The following is a 15,812-nucleotide window of genomic DNA, read 5'->3' as shown; positions in this document are numbered from 1 at the left end:
GGAAGCCCCAATGTGTGATATTCATGTGTGCATATAATATGAACGAAAAAAATTTTGGTCATTCACGGAATGGTACAAATTCGATTCACAATTGTAAAACAGTATGTTTCAAAAAAGTAAAATTAACAAACTGAAAAAAATTGCAACGAACGCTTTGGATAAGCGCTCAAGAGGGGGTGAAAAAATTGAAATCAATTTCAGCAGGGGTACAACTTTTAGTGACTTTCCAAAAAAGGGGGAAAAAAAAAGGAACGCGGAAAATGCACGAAATATGTGTGCAAATCACTGCTGCCCCTTTTTTTGGCCTCTTCATTCTCAGCTTGTGCGGAGGCCGCTTTTGCATGTAGAGACAATGTTCCTCCCATTGCAAGCGTTGTGAAGCATGCCCGAACACATGTTGCATTTCCTTTTTGTTGACTGGTGTGGGTACTTTGCCGGGGATATCATCCATACTTGCGATCAAAAAATGGGGCTTCAAAAAAAGTCTTCTGATACTTTCCATTTCTCACTAGCGAACATTGTCTGGAAAAATATAGTCACTCATAAAATCGGCATCGCTGCTTGGTAAAGACATGTGGTTAACCGGATTTATGCTGTACGTCTTTTTTTTGCATTTGTCAAATTTTAGGCTAAAATAATTCTGAAGGGGGAGGGAGGAGAATAATGAGGAAAAACGTTTCTGGTCAAATAGAAAAAATGGGGAGGTGCGAAGGCACAGCAGTGGGAACATCGCCGTCAACTACTCGCATAAAGCAGGACGAAAAGGAGCTCTTATGTGCGTTTTTTAATGCTCTCCAGAAAGCACCCCGTATGAAGAGGCATACGCGCACATGTGTACTCATTCATTTGGCATTACATCAAAAAGTAAATTCTTAAAGTACAAGCTTGGGACTATTAACAGGGCGAGCCACGTGTACTGCGTTAACGTTTTCTTGTTTTTTTTTACAATCATTTTGGCGTGAAGGGGGGGCTATCAAAGTAGTGTATGATGCTATCCTTTTTGCAGCTACGCAGTGTCCAGGGTTCCTCTAATTTTGCTCGTTCTTTCTACTAATCGTTCGAAATATCAAACGGGGTGGTAGTGGTGGTGGTTGTTGGAGGCAGATCTCTCAAAGTTGCAAAGGTGTCCACGGCTGAACATACCTGTGCGAGTGTACTTAACGCATGCGTGCGTACAGTGGGGATAGTTGCCCACAAAATTAAACACGCTGCTTCAAAAAATCGGCTACATAACTGTTTGCACAGATTGAGAGGAAAATGGCCAGAAATTGGAAACAGAGCTGCAATCGTCCTTTATGTACATGTATGTAATGGCGTGTTAGCAAAATAAATAAATAAATTATGTATACCTCAAATAGTTTGACACGTATTTTTGCGAAAATGTGCCACTTTTGAAACTACGAATTTGCAATTTCGTACGCTTCTGTGGCTACATGTAGGAACGTGCGCAGCCTCTTTTTTTTTTTTTTTTCTTTCCCCGATTACCTGTTGAAGTGTGAACCAAAAAGGAGAAAACGAAAAGGCAAAAAATGAATGGCGATAATTAGCCAAATGTGAAGATAACGTTGTGCAATGAAAAAAAAAAAAAAAAAAAGGAAAAAACGTGTAACTTAAGAAGCAATGAAACGCGGAACGCACGTACGAAAAAAAAAGAGGCAAGCCAATGCAAAGAACTGCTTCGGTTAAGTTTTTTAAAGCATATCCTATGCCATGTGATCCCTTTTCGTCTGTGCATCCAAGGCATGCGTAAAATTTAAGCAAACGTGTGAGCGAATGCTGAGGGGCACAATTTGGCGCAAACGTGCGCGCGTATGTTGGAGCATCCCCTTTTGCAAGTTAAATTGACAAGGTTTGTACCGTTGCGTGCTGACTTGCTCCATTTGGGTGGTATTTTTTTCCGTTGGCCATTTTGCGTTGCCGGGTTGTTGGTTAGCCGCCGCTGCTGCCGCTTTGACGCCGTTGCCGTTTTGACGCTGTTGCCGCTTTGCCCTTGTCTGGGTCCACTGCGCGCGGACAGCCCCCGCGGGACTGCCAACTGCCATCGCCCCACGCACAAATGGAAGTAAAATAACAAAACATGAATTACCCAGAGGACACTTCGCACATGACCAAATGGATCTTCAAAAGCAAAAACGAGGTGGACGAAATATGCCTAAAAAAGTACAACGACTTTAAGGAGAAATTTAAAGACCACAATGTGAGCATCCCAAAATATGCCGAAATTGAAAAAACGAAGCTTTACTTTTGTTACCAACTGACGCACTTTTGTGAAATCAAAAGACTGAAATCGCAAATAGTGGAATGCGCAATTGTGCTGTACAACAGATTTTACTTAAAAGAAATTATATTGGAGTATGACCCACGTATTTTAATTTTCACGTGCATAATCTTAGCAATAAAGTTGGAAGGATATGGACGCTTATACAAAATGAACGATTTTTTTAACGACATTGACATTAATTTGGACAAAGTACTTGAACATGAAAATGTCGTATGCTCATCTCTCGATTTTGAAATCAACTTTTTGTACACAAAAGAATGTATCTTTTACTTAAAAAGTAAATTCCTAAATTATATAAATAAATATATAAACAAAGATAACGAAATACAAAATTCATTTGAAAATATTTGCAATCAAATTTACGTCAACACAGTACAGGACTGCTTAAAAATTATCGAAAGTTTTACCATTACATTTACGTATACACCTGCACAAATAGCACTCTACTGCTTTGTAAATAATATAAAAATTAATTTTAACATAGTCAATGCTGATAAGTTTATTCTCGAATTTATTACCAACAATAATCAAATTCTTTTTCAGAAATTGAAAAACAAAATTGATGAGCTCCATGTAAGGTATAAGGACCACCTCGATTTGAGGAACACCTTTGACGATGAAAACACAACTAGACAGATCGGAGAAACGTTGGACATGTGTATTGATATTTACGAAATTTTAAAAAAAAAAAAAAGCAGCAAAAAATCGAAGAAGAAAAAGTTAAGCAGCGAGGATTGTGAGCGGGGGGAGGCCGCCAAAAGGGTTGACATGAAGTAGATACGTCAAAGGGGGGAAAAAAGGCGAAAAAACGTACACATAGCCAAGTGTTCATCTGATAAACACATTTGGAGAGGATCTTCCCCCCCCCGCGAATAGTAATTTTACATTGTAACGCTGTACTTCGCCTGATGAGCCTCCTTTTTGCGAGTAATGGGAAAATTCGTGCCGATTCCATGCCTGCGTTTCTGCTTAATCACGGGGGGTATACTGTTCCATTTGTGCTGAAACGTGTGTGTCCATATGCAACAGCGCGGGAAGCACAGGGCAGCAGAACAGCGCGACGCTTTAACCCCGTTGCAGGGGGGACCCCTGGAAAGGCTCATAGCTTCGCACATCCCGGTGACATAATCCCATTTGTAAAAGGAAAGCCTTCATGTTTTCCTTTTTTTTTTAAATATGGCATATTTGCAGAGTCAGGTCAGTTTCTTTTCTTCATTTTTAGTTTCACTCCTGTGGGCATCTCCGTGCCCTTCATTTTGCCAAGTTTCACGTGCACCGTGGCAACACTTCGTTGCTACATTTTTTTTTGTTTAATTTTTAAAAAAAAGACAAAAAATGGGAAAAGACGCGCGGAAAATGTGGGGGGAAATGAGAAAAAAAAAACCGAAGTGCAGTGAAGAGGGCACGTCAAAATAACGCTGCAACGAGGGGAGCCGTTCCGTTTAGCTTTTTCTTGCCGTTCCACTTAACTTTTTCTTGCGTTTCACCATTTCTGTCTCTTCCCCATGCCGCAGTCTCACCGCGGCGCTCCTACTCATTAATGTGCGAAAAGGGCGCAACCAAAAAATTTGACCTGTACTTCATTTTGACGTTTAAAAATCTTAAAATGAACGTGTTGCTGTGGAAAAATTCGTTTAGGTCTTTTATACTTTTGCTGTTCGAGTAAAACGTGATGCAGTAAAATCTACCAAAATGAAATGTGCCTACCTTGGGCTTCTTAATGCAGAAGGCGAATTTTCTCCAGCCCAAATCGTTGATGCTGATTATATTGCCATTGTATTTGTTTACTATAAAGTGGAAGTTTTTCATTAAATTCTTCACGTCGTCCTTTTTTATGTGTTTATTTAGGGCAATGTAAGATTCGTACAAAACCATTTTTTTTTATTCCCTTTTTCGTCATCGTAGTAGGCACTTATTTGTGGCCCCAGCCCTACAGTGTACTTCTCTGCGGGATAAAGGGGTGGTAATTAAGCATGCACACAGGTGTGGAAACGTGGGAAGGTACCTATGCACGTGTGTATGTACGTAGGTACATTTGTACGTATCCCCGCGCATCACTGGGATCGCCTTCCACGTGGGGTCATGCCACATGTTTCATTTCACGTTGTCCGCAAGTTGTGCGTGCGTAAAATTAAAGAGCTATTGCTTACGTGTGAACTTATAACGTACCCGTTTGAAAGGCGAAGTTAAATTTTCCACATTCGGACGAATGGAACGGAGGAAGTGTGGATGTACAAAGGAAATTTAAAAAATATCAAATCGTTTAGCCAACAAGAGGAAACAGTGTAACAAAATTGAAACAGGAGAAGTTAAGAAGCGCGCATCGGAAATGCATACGTCACAAAAATAAAAGATTAATTACATCTAAGTGGAAGCATAAAAAAATAAGCGTTATGAAACGAAGTCGTAACCGATGTAGAGGAAAAAAAAAAAAAACAGCTATACATAAATACCTACCAAAATTTAAAAAATAAAAACTAAAAAATAAAAAACAAAATAACAGAATTTTTCACGTGCACATTTTTGCTATCTAATATAAATTTGGGGGGGAAAAAAAAGTAAAGAAAATCAGTGAATAATCCCCCTCAACGGGGTAAAAAAAGAAATCGTACGATTTAACCAAACGGGTGATCCAATCAGTTCATTTTGAATCGACTGACTTGTGTAATCCCCAAAATGAATAGAAACATTTTTTTTTGCTACTTTATAATAAAAAGAGGCAAATTGTGAGATAAGCAAAAAAAAACGTGTGTTGATACATCCGTAGCTTTATCTTCACTTTGTATCCGAGGCAGACTGCGAAAAAAAAAAGGGCAAAAAATTTGCATAAAAATGGGGTCATATTTTTTTTACTGCGTTTACCTGTACGCGTAACATTTTTTACATTAGAAGCAAAATATGCAGTCGAAGTGTGCGTGGTGCCGTAGAGTCCTATGCAGACGCAGCGCAGAGCACACATAGGTATCCTTACGTGGAAGGGCTGCAGAGTCACTTCTTCGATGTTGATCAGCTGCTTTATGAAATATTCTGCACTGACATATTTCGTCTTCTTATTTTCGCACACAAAGTCAATCAAATTGCGGATTTTTCCATGTGGCCATTGCAAATTTAGCTATAAAGGAAAGCACCAAAAAGGGGTACAAAAAGGCTGTCATTACAGTTGAGTGGACAAGGGGAGTACGCAGATAGGTGTAACAATTTAAAAGGATTATTTTTCAAACAGGATGGAGTTCTCCTTCCCTACCTCTGTTAAGATTCTTTTTAAGCTGTTCGCATCAATGGACGATAGCGAATTCCATGGGATTCCATACACTTCTTCGAACAGGGACTGCGCGGTGAAGTGGAACAAGTGGCGATTGTTTAATAGGGGGGAAGGGGTGCATTTTCGTGGGCAAATGTGTTAGCTAATTGCGCAAATGTGATGATGGTTGCCAAGAATGATGCACATAATTCATCCCGATGTGTAATTTTTTTATTTTTTTTTTTTTGTCCAATTTGTGCTCAGATTTGCTCCGCTCTGCTTACCTGAACGGCGTTAATATCCAACAGTTCAACCAAAATTTGCTTGACTATAATAATGAGGACGAAAAATTCTTCCTGGTTTAGCCCTTTTTTGTTGTTCCTGTCGAACACTTCCAGGAATTCCTACAAGGGGGAGGCGTGAAAAAAAAAAAAAAAAAAAAAGGTGATCGAAAATTCTCACAAATTGGGGGAGGATGGGATAACCGTCAGTGTAGCTATTCACACCATAACTCATGCAGCAACGCATGCTAAGCTCTGATGTGCTATATTATACTGAGCACAGAAGGGGCACCCATTTTTATTCCATCTTAGCTCCCCAATCGAGAGCCCCAACTTTAACGCTTATTTTGTTTCGCCCCCAACTGGTAGCGTTACCTTGATGTCGCTCTCCGAAGCCAGATTAATTCCCTGCGACTTTAAAAATTTAAGAATTTTGGTGGAGTCTATAACTCCCCTGTTTTCTTCATCCAAGCCGACCCATATGCTAAACATTTTCTCCTGTATATTTGACGGCACTGTGTTTGATTTAATGAGGAGCTGCCTCCAGAAGACTTCGCCGCCCTCTTTCAGGGCATGTAACGTGGACTACATATGGGGGGAGGGAAAAATACACCGCATAAGTGTTCTCAGGAATAGGGAAGCAAAATAGGAAGGTAAAAAAAACGCAGCAGATGCAATACAAAAAAAAAATGAAAACACAAATCTACAAATGGCTGTAGCGGATTAGCAAAAACGCGGCGCATGGGAGGGGCACCTTTATTTTTATGGCGTCAATAAATTCCGATATTCTCTTGATGTTGTCCGATCTTTCGAATTCCCACACCTGCCGCGGAAAGGGGGGAGAAAAAAATTGCGTCATGTGGTGTGTGTGTTCATCTTGTGTGCATCTTATGTCCATCAAGTGTCCATCTCGTTTCCAACTTGCTTCCATCTTGTGTCCACCTCTCAACTCGCCTACCTTCTCCAGCAGCTTCGTATCAATTAAGTACCCCGTCTTGCTGATCATGATGTTGTAGTAAATAATATACTTGAGGATAATCAAGAAGAGGAAGATGCACACGCATATGGCCAGGCTCCCGTAGCTGTACAGCTGGAACCACGTTATGTTGTCCACTCGTAGCAAAAATATCCAACAGGAGAGGATGATTAGAAAGCAGAAGCATAGGGTCTAGCGGTGGTAGTGAAATGTGGCAGTGAACAACAGATGGGCAATACAGGCACGTAGAAAGGCACTAACGTGTGCGCAAATAACCGCGCAATATTTTCACACGTAAATGATATGACCACTTTTCTTAACTTCGAGCTTCTCAATCTGGGAGCCTCTGCTATGCCAGATGGCAGTTGCACCCTCTTCGTGTTCTTACCTGAAAGATAAAGTTAATTAGGCGGGGGCCGTTTCCCCAAAAATAAAACAGCTGCTCGTGCTTGTTGGGGAACGTCGTTTTGTACAGAAAGTAGTTTATTGCTGAGGGGTACACAGACTGAACGTTCGAAAAAAAAAAGGGAAGAGGCGCATAATGGCAAATGTGTTACTATAAGGTCAGAATCATTGAATATGCATACAGCTATATGTATGCTTGTCAGGCGGGGGTACGTGGTTGCGTTTTCCCTTTTCACCTGCTGCTTCAACAATTTGTAGTATGGCGTGATGTCCTTCTTGCTCTGCTCGCACGTTTCGATGTGGTATCTGTTTAGTAGGTACTTCGAAATGTCCCTCGGCAGCAGCTTTCTGTCTATTTTGTACAGCTGAAAAGGGGGGGAATTAGGGTTGTTTCGCGCGGTGGATAGGTGTCGCGGTAAGAAACACTCGCAATCGCCATGCGCTGTATATATATATTTATACACATGTAGGCGCACATTATTTTGCACGCCCGAGGCGCGATCTCCTCTTTCCTATTACGTAGAAGAACATCAGGAGCAAGCCCACGATGCAAATGAGGGAGAGGAAGTTCAGAAAGATAACCTCCGCCTTCAGTCGTATGTTAAAAAAGGGCCTACGCGAGAGGGGGGTAAACGGATTGGAATAAAGTGACAAGGAAGAAAACGCGAAAGATGCCCTATCTCCAGCTAACACACTCCTTGGGCACTTTCCACCGTGGCAATTTCTGCCATTTCAACCATTCTGTACCTTAGAGAAATGCACGCGAAGACCAGAAATAGGATGACGGCGTTGGGTATTTTTATTAACTTGACGTTGTATTTCAATAAGCAAGCTCTCATGTACTCATAGTAGTAGTATCCGTTCGGGTCTAGTCCTGGAATGCTTATCGCGTCGACATTTTCGGAAAAGTCGTATCTGCAAGGGGGGGGTGGGCGAAATGGACCGAGTGTTAAAAAGAGGGCGTAACGGAAGGGGGTCATTCGCCGTGCCTCTGCTGCGTCTTAGCTGCGTCATAGCTGCCTCTCAGCCGCGCCCTCTGCGAAACCTACCGATGCGCCAAATACTTAGAGTTCCTTGCATATCTTAACAAAAAGAAGAAATTCTTGAAGCACCCCTTCCGGGCCTCTTTCATTTCCTTGGCTATGTTCGAAATGTCGCAGTTGTCCGCTTCGGAAAACCATTTCAATATTCGCCTCGTCACGAAGTGTATGTTAATTATAAATAGGGAGTAGCTGCGAGAGGAGAGGAGCAAAGACAAGAGGAATATTGTCCATTAATCGAAGCACTAATAATGCTTGGAAAAGAGGGCAGCGATCTGAGCACTCTCGCACAGTTGCGCATGTCCTCCAAGCTGAACTGGCGCAATAACGGGGCGGTGAAAAAGTGGAGCGGCGGAACAATGGAGCGGCTTGACAACAATCCCATGCGCGGGCCCCCCTCCTATCTGATCACAATTTACCATATGAGGAAATTCATGGAGATGAAAAGTATCTTCTCAAAAATGGTCTCCAGCAATGGTTCCACATTGTGCAAAACTTCATCAACATTTCTTTGTCGCGGTAGAATCTAGAAAGGAGTGGCAAAGAAGTGGCAGGGAAGTGGCAAAGAAGGAGCATTACCAGTCGAGCTAACACCTTTGTTATACGTTTTCTCACATGATAAGATGCATGGTGGGGATGTACAACCGTATGTGTAAGTACAATCCCCATGTGAGCATTTTCTGTGCTCCATAAGTGCCCCACTTACATCGTTGAAAATAATTTCGTCGAGCGCCTCCGCCACGTTGGACTGCAGAATCCCCCATATGGTGAGGTTAATTATGGTAATTAGGGAAATTTGCCTAAAAGCGGTATTTAGTAGGTCCTTCCTAAATTGGTCTTTGGAATTTCGGACCCTCTTTTCTATGTAGTAGACAATATTCTGTATGAGGAGGCTAAAAAATAGGGTAAACAATATGATAAAGAGAAAGGCACAATTTTTTTTATTCTCATAATTCCATAACATCTGCTTGGCTTCTTCATCAACACTGCAGAATTCAGGACCAAAAGATTCATAGTTACAATTTTTTACAATCAGCTTTTCATGCTCGAATTTTTCATGGATGTTTGATTTTATTCCTAGCAAATTTTTCATATATTTTACCAAGTCGTTTACTTCAGAAAATTCTTTTATTTTGTTTCTTCTCAAATGTGTGTTGAATTTTTCTGCTCCTTCCTTTTCCGGGAAAATAGAAAAAGGTTCCTCTGCATAATTATTTTTTTTTCCTTCATTATCTTTAGACGTTGGAGACCCCATTTTGTCATTTGCCTCCGCGTTGTTCGTTCCGTAGTTTGTATCTCCACTGAGGTGTGCCACTTGGTCGTTTTCATTTTTCATCTTATCCCCATCAGCAGAATGGTTCTGCTCGACAGGCGGTACACCCGGAGACCCGCTTTGAGATTCACTCGAGCCGAAGTAACTCTTCAACGATTGCACCTTTTTCAAAAATTCCACACTTTGCAGGACGTTGTTCAGTTGGGCATTATCAGCATGTTTGGTTTTTCCCTCCTTCTGTTCCTTCTCAGCATTTCCAGTGTTCTCTACATGGTCGTGTTTGTTTATGAATTTTTCTGCGGGACCGCTTACTGCTGTCTGGAGGGTGGGCGCTTCCTGTATTTCTCCCGCTTTTTTTCCCTTTTCATTCTTCATTTGTTCGTCAGCATACGTTTGTAGGTTGACATCTGCAGGGTTGTCTTCTTTTCTGTTGACAGCGCCATCCTGATTTATTTCACCTGCACTGTTTGTGTCATTTTTTCCTTTCGTGCCATTTTCTTTTTCGCCAGGAGGGGCTCCACTCTGTTGAGTATCTTTTGGGGCATTCCGAATCCTTTCAGCAAAATTACCCGCTTTTGCAGCTTTGTATAATTTTCTCAACTTCTTTTCTTCTCTCCGTTTTTTCTTCATCGTTTGGTCCAAATTGGACTGAAAATATAGCAGCTTTTTCAGCTTCCCTATATCGAAAAATTCATTGTTGTCCTCCCCCAGCAATCGGCTCCTCGATTCGCGATCGAGGGTATCCCTTTGCCTTACGCTTTCATTTTTGGTGCAGTAGATATGGTCAAAGTTTTTTTCTTTTAAAATGAATAGAGGATACGTGGCGGAAATCTGCAAGGCGAAAGCGGGGGGGAGAAATCGAACAGATGAAATGAACATGTAGTGTGTAGCATGTAAAAAGCAACGTCTCGCGAAAGGGAGTGGCCCACGGGGGCGTCTCTCCTTTTATGCTCAATTGGAGTCAGCACACATAACTCTACGTGGTGTGACTGTCTAGGGGCAGATGCCGCTCAGCTTTCCCATGCAGAGGGGAGAAGCCCCATTGGAAAAAGGGCTGACACTTCGTAGGCGCATACACAGGCATGCATGTGCAAACGCCCGAACATGAGTGAGCGTTGTTCAAAGGGGCTACGACAAAAATGGTTTTTTTTTCCTTCTCTCCTCTTCTTTTTCTTTCTCCGCTCGTTTTCTTTTTTTTTTTTCCTTTTTTTCGTTTCTAACGCACACATAACAAAATCAGGAGGTGGAGCCTTAACATGTTCTGGGTCCTGCCACAAAAGGGGGGAAAAGGAAAAGGGTGACAAAATGAGCACTTTTTTTTCTCAATATGCAAAAATTCGCATCTATTTTGTGCATTAAATTTGCAGTGTAGAAGTTTCCCTTTGGAAGTTATGCTCTGCTATCGTTCTCGCATTCCGCTCTATCTCACTGTATTGTCGTTTTATTTTTCATATGGTCTATTTGGCCGATCTAACCTTAAAAATGAGATTGTCTTGTAATTGTAAATTCGGTTACCATTTATTGTCTGCCTTGCAAAGTAACAATTTTCATGGTTTTTTTTTTTTTTTTTTTTTTTTTTCTACAAACTTGCTAAAAAGGTGAACTACAGCTTAATAACAATTCCGCAAAATGATGCTACGAAGTAACAACGTGGATGCATCAATGGAAGGAGAAATTCTGTCTTTTTAAATGCACGTGGCCACAATAGTGAAACATCTTCTCGCTATTTGCATTTCCGACATGACGCAATGACGTTTCTCTATTTTGCTGCAGTTATGAATATTTTGCATGTACAGTATGATGCACTTTTTCCAAATTATGGCACAATTTTTTTTTTTATTTTTATCTATTATGCATTTTTCTATTTTTTCCAACTGCCTTTCTTTTGTATACATTCGAATTTTTTTTATCCTAAGGAGGAAGGTGTGAAAAGGGTGTAAAAAAAAAGAAAAAAAAAAAAAAAAAGGTAAAATTGGACTACCTTTTGGAAATTGCCTGCTACATATACACATAGCTAACATATCGTTATTTATCGCTTTGTAATTTTTTTTTTCCTTTTGAATGAGAATTTCTAAATCTTAATTACTCCCCTTGGGCAGCAATTGCAGTCTGTACAACTATTTGGCAGGCAGTGCAATCGCAGACACAAGCGTAAATTTTCCCATTCGCAACGTATGACAGTATTAACTGACAATCTCACTTAACATTGCCACACAATGCTGCCAAATGGGAAAAACAAACAATCGCAGCAAATAAAAATGTCATACACATTTGTACGTAAAAAATATGCCCTGTTATTTTTAACCGATCGCACACTTCCAGGCAGAGGAAGATGTAGGCAAGCAGGTGCACAATGGGAAGTTGTACGGCCAATGTGAAAAAAAAAAAAAAAAAAAAAAAAAAAAACAGAGAAAGATTAGCTAAATGATGAGTAACACACAATTCCTTTTTTATACACAAAATAACGATGTGGCAGTTTTGTCAGTAACAACGATTAGTGCGCCACTGCGTGATCTCAACAATTTTACAAAAATGAGCATGATGCCATTTTGATTGTCTTACCATATTTGTTGAGAGTTTCGCCGCAGCATGTTCGTTATTTTATTGCCATACACTCGCCTGTTCGGGCTGATAAAATTCGCTCCATTTTTTGAGGGCCCAATTAACTTTTTCCTGGCATGCCGCGTGACGCAACTACAGGATGGTAACGTGTTGATTGCGCTTTGCGTGTAGCTTTCTTCAAATGTAGGACCAGATAAATGGCTACCCCAGCGGACACCTCTTTCCGTGCACCCATGTTTACAAAAGTGTGTCACGAGAAAATGCATATTCCATATTTTCCCCATTTGATACATTTTCGGGAATTTTTTTTTTTTTACTTTTTCTTTGATCATTTCGCCGCGCCAACACCTTTCACTCCCACCTTCTCAACATAACATTGGAAAGAACCGAAAATTGGAGGCACGACGGGGGCCAACTTATCGTGTTCCCCCCCTCGCCGTAATACTTAATTTGCTTTTTTCAATTTTTGTTATTTTTACGTGCGCAGCTTTTGTTGAAGTTTTCGCTTGTCGTTGCTGTGTGTTGTTGGGCACGGCAAGGAATTTTACTAAAAAAAAAAAAAGAAAACAAAATTAATTAATTAAAGCTGATAGGAGGAAGCTACCGGAGGGGCGGGGGAAATGCATGCTATGTGTGTACATATGTGTGCACATCATTTTGAGGCAAACGAGGGACTCGTGTGGCTGGCAATGCGCCACGGGCATGTGGGAGGGGCTTGCCCTTTCACTGATCAGTGTGGAAAAGAAAAAAAAAAGCCAACAGAAATGGGGCAAAAAATTGGGCAAGAAAAGGGGCAAGAAAAACGGCAAATTGTAGCAGCAAAATAACGTAGCAAAATAAAACCGCGAAGGCGAATCGATTATCACAAAAACGAAGGTGAGACGCACTCTACCACATATTTACACTACGAGGCGTCTTTTTTTTTGGGTGGAGGGCACCTACACCAGGTGATTTGCGCGAACTGTTGGAAGAACGCCCTGCAGAGGACAGCTGCGCACATCGCAAGATGGGGTTGAACAGCTGGTAGGCACTAAGCAAACATATGTACGCGTTTCCTTCCCCCCCCTAAACATTATCAAACACGCCATTTTTTGTATTTTCCTCTATTTCTGTTAACTTGTTCGTAAAAAGCTCAACCATCATGGATATCTGCTCATTGACATCGTCATACGTTTTTTGATGATGATAAAATCGTAGCAATTTGAACGCTTCTGCATTATTATAATATTTTTTGGTTAGGGGGTCAAAATATTTGCCCTCCAAATTGGTGATTGCGCATAAGTTATTTTTATTTCTCACTCCTTCCAGATATTCCTTACAATTGTTATAATTGCTGTACATATTTAACTCGTTCGAATCGGTGACAATATATATTTGTCTTTCCTCCCTGTCCGTTTTAATTTTTTTTCTCTTTTTCGGTACCTTTGTAATGTTATCACATTCCTTTTTGCTATTATCCTTTGTGTGCATCCCAAAATTTATTTCATCATTTTCGTTTAAATATTCTATGTGTAAATCTTCGCACTGATCCAGATTGTCCAGATTTTCCAAATTGTGCAACTCGATCGGCTGCATCGGTTTTGATTTCTCCATTTCTGTTTTGCTATCCGCATTACCATCTTCCTCCTCGCTTTCTTTGGACACCTGATCGTTTTCACTTTTTTTTCTTTTTATGCTCCCCTCGCTCACATCATCAGGCAGTTCTTCCCCATTGGGTGCGCTACCTTCCTCCTTAACAATTGCGCCTCTTACTTGGAATGCTGAATCAGCTTGGTCCACATCCCTATTACTTTCTACAACGCCACTGTAGCTGTTTACGCAATTTTGCGCTATGTTTATGCTACTATCGGGGGGGTATGGGAGACCTCCACTCAGAGTGGCATTTCCCATTTGTGCTGGATCTTGCACATAATATGAATCGAGTTCATATTTCAAATTTTCGCTGGATGGAAATGTTTTATCCTTCGAGTAGGAATAACTAATAAAAACATTTTCCGGTCTATGGTAAATAATTCTCTTATTTTCAATATATTTTTTTTTTTCTTCTTCCCAGGCTTGTAACTGTAAAAGGGATTGCAAATTGTACTGCTCGGTTATTTTTGCTTCTTCTAATCTTTCCTCTCTTGTCATTTCCCTTTGCATACTTTTTTGTTTTTTTTTATTTTCATAAATTTTTTTAAAACGATTTTCCTTTTTGATTCTTCTCAATTCGGAGAGCTTTTGTATTTGCTCCGTCTTCTGTCGTGTTGTATCTCTAGTGGATCTATGCAACACCATACAGGAGCTGTCAACTTTTTTTTGCTTCTTCACCATCCCTTCGACTTTTAGCGCCCCTGCCACTTCTTCATCTGCCGCTCCTTCGTCTGCCACTCCCTTTTTTCTCCTCCCCGATTTGTGTTCCACGCCGTGGAGAGGAGCCCCATATTTCCCACCAAGCACTTTGCTCCCGTAATACTTCGCCTTCTTCATTAGCTTATGCCTTAATGCATGATTATGCGTTTGTTTTTTTAATTTTTCCAAATAGGAAAACATTTTTTTCTTCTTCCATTTTACCTCTTCATCATCTAGTTCCCTTTCATTTCTCTCCGCTTCTTCCTCGTCATCATCGTCCACCTCATCCTCATCATCGTCAAAATCGGAATCAGTTACATCTATGTATTCTTCTTCCCCTTCCGAATTGACGTACTCCTCGTCTACTTCTTCTTCCTCCCAGATGCTATCATTCCAGAACTTTTCGTCTTTTTCTAAGTCTTCCCCGATTAGCTTTTTCAGGTTTTTTCCTCTGTTCTTTCGCTTAGGCATTTCAAGTGCTATGCCGTAATTTTTCAGTTCGTAGTCCTCGTCCTCCTCATCCTCTTCGTCCTCTTCGTTATCTTCATCTTCTTCGTCTCCTTCGCCGTCTTCCCCGTCTTCCACGTCTTCCACGTCTTCCACTTCTTCTGCGTCATCCTCGTCCCCCTCCTCACCGTCTTCTTCGTCTTCCACGTCATCCTCGTCCCCCTCTTCTTCCTCCTCCGCGTCTACCGCGTCTTCTTCACCTTCCTCACCTTCTGCCTCCGCCAGCTCCTCCTCCTCCACGCTGTCGATGAAGCTTTCGTCCGACTCGCCCCCTACATCTTGCCCTTTTTTCCTTCTCTTACTCCCACTGGATTTTTTCCTCATTTGTTAGCGCGTATATCTAGTTTGTCACTGTGTTTTTTTTTTTTTTTTTTTCTCTCTGAGGGACTAGAAAATTTCCTTAATTCATACAGAATTTTACTTCTTATTATCATGCCTCTAAACAACTTTGTGTAATTTAAAAAAAGTGAGCCCTCTTTTTTTTGTTAAACTTTGAATGTCAGTTCGTTTACCCCTTGACTGATTCATTCCTGGATACCTGTCCCTTTGCATATGTTTCTTGTTCACCTTAATCATATGACAGTTTAACTTACAGTTCATTTTTATGTTCCCTATATGGCACACGTACATTTGCGAACAAATGTGTTTTCGCTTTTACGCTATGGAAGGATTGTATAAGTGTTGGTTAGTTGGTGATTGCTTTCATTGTGTAGCAATTTTTTTTTTTTTTCTTTTCCTTCTTTTGTTTTTTCTCTTAAATTTTTTTTTTTTTTTTTTTTTCCTTTTGCTCAGAATGAACAATAAAATGGCTTTACATTGGCATTTTTTTCTCGGCGATTTCTTCTTTTTTTTATTACCAATTTTGATCTATTATTTCGGTACCCTTTTGAAATATCCCGCTGCGCGTCCTGTTTG

At 40.7% G+C, this 15,812-nt stretch overlaps 5 protein-coding genes across 5 annotated transcripts, besides 4 other annotated features; 1 reads left to right on the top strand and 4 right to left on the bottom strand.

Moving 5' to 3' along the window:
- Positions 1 to 316: 316 nt before the first annotated feature.
- On the bottom strand, positions 317 to 1,497 carry PVX_117285 (hypothetical protein). Its single transcript, XM_001615701.1, has 2 exons — positions 857 to 1,497; positions 317 to 640 (listed from the first exon to the last, which is right to left on the bottom strand). Exons 1-2 carry the CDS (start codon positions 950 to 952, stop codon positions 509 to 511), a joined length of 228 nt encoding a protein of 75 aa, XP_001615751.1. The 5' UTR covers positions 953 to 1,497; the 3' UTR covers positions 317 to 508.
- Positions 1,498 to 1,558: 61 nt separating this feature from the next.
- PVX_117280 (cyclin homologue, putative) lies at positions 1,559 to 3,320 on the top strand. Its single transcript, XM_001615700.1, has one exon. The coding sequence runs from the start codon at positions 2,078 to 2,080 to the stop codon at positions 3,056 to 3,058; it is 981 nt and encodes a 326-aa protein (XP_001615750.1). The 5' UTR covers positions 1,559 to 2,077; the 3' UTR covers positions 3,059 to 3,320.
- Positions 3,253 to 3,330: a microsatellite.
- A 481-nt stretch (positions 3,331 to 3,811) lies between these two features.
- Positions 3,812 to 4,156, bottom strand: PVX_117275 (hypothetical protein, conserved; the record flags this gene model as incomplete). The annotated part of the gene is made up of 1 exon (XM_001615699.1): positions 3,812 to 4,156. One exon carries the CDS (start codon positions 4,154 to 4,156, stop codon positions 3,812 to 3,814), a length of 345 nt encoding a protein of 114 aa, XP_001615749.1.
- A 654-nt stretch (positions 4,157 to 4,810) lies between these two features.
- Positions 4,811 to 4,845: a microsatellite.
- A 140-nt stretch (positions 4,846 to 4,985) lies between these two features.
- Positions 4,986 to 10,376, bottom strand: PVX_117270 (hypothetical protein, conserved; the record flags this gene model as incomplete). The annotated part of the gene is made up of 14 exons (XM_001615698.1): positions 4,986 to 5,077; positions 5,150 to 5,393; positions 5,526 to 5,609; positions 5,807 to 5,926; positions 6,179 to 6,388; positions 6,558 to 6,626; positions 6,762 to 6,971; positions 7,168 to 7,284; positions 7,421 to 7,549; positions 7,704 to 7,797; positions 7,932 to 8,099; positions 8,234 to 8,416; positions 8,644 to 8,750; positions 8,931 to 10,376. The coding sequence occupies 14 exons, from the start codon at positions 10,374 to 10,376 to the stop codon at positions 4,986 to 4,988; spliced, it is 3,273 nt and encodes a 1,090-aa protein (XP_001615748.1).
- A 749-nt stretch (positions 10,377 to 11,125) lies between these two features.
- Positions 11,126 to 11,199: a microsatellite.
- A 1,337-nt stretch (positions 11,200 to 12,536) lies between these two features.
- Positions 12,537 to 15,271, bottom strand: PVX_117265 (hypothetical protein, conserved). The gene has a single exon (XM_001615697.1). It carries the CDS (start codon positions 15,219 to 15,221, stop codon positions 13,125 to 13,127), a length of 2,097 nt encoding a protein of 698 aa, XP_001615747.1. The 5' UTR covers positions 15,222 to 15,271; the 3' UTR covers positions 12,537 to 13,124.
- Positions 13,426 to 13,547: a microsatellite.
- Positions 15,272 to 15,812: the final 541 nt, after the last annotated feature.

The sequence above is a fragment of the Plasmodium vivax genome, chromosome 12 (genome assembly GCF_000002415.2).
Source record: "Plasmodium vivax chromosome 12, whole genome shotgun sequence".
NCBI classification, from domain to species: Eukaryota; Apicomplexa; class Aconoidasida; order Haemosporida; family Plasmodiidae; genus Plasmodium; species Plasmodium vivax.
This window is presented reverse-complemented; position numbering and strand designations above follow the sequence as displayed.

What these genes read in the sequence shown, in the direction of transcription:
- PVX_117285 (XM_001615701.1), bottom strand. Translation starts at nt 952, where the DNA reads ATGATTGTAAAAAAAAACAAGAAAACGTTAACGCAGTACACGTGGCTC. An exon ending in TTAAGAATTTACTTTTTGAT is followed by an intron (nt 641 to 856) that starts GTAATGCCAAAT and finishes CTCCCCCTTCAG; the next exon opens with AATTATTTTAGCCTAAAATT.
- PVX_117280 (XM_001615700.1), top strand. Translation starts at nt 2,078, where the DNA reads ATGAATTACCCAGAGGACACTTCGCACATGACCAAATGGATCTTCAAA.
- PVX_117265 (XM_001615697.1), bottom strand. Translation starts at nt 15,221, where the DNA reads ATGAGGAAAAAATCCAGTGGGAGTAAGAGAAGGAAAAAAGGGCAAGAT.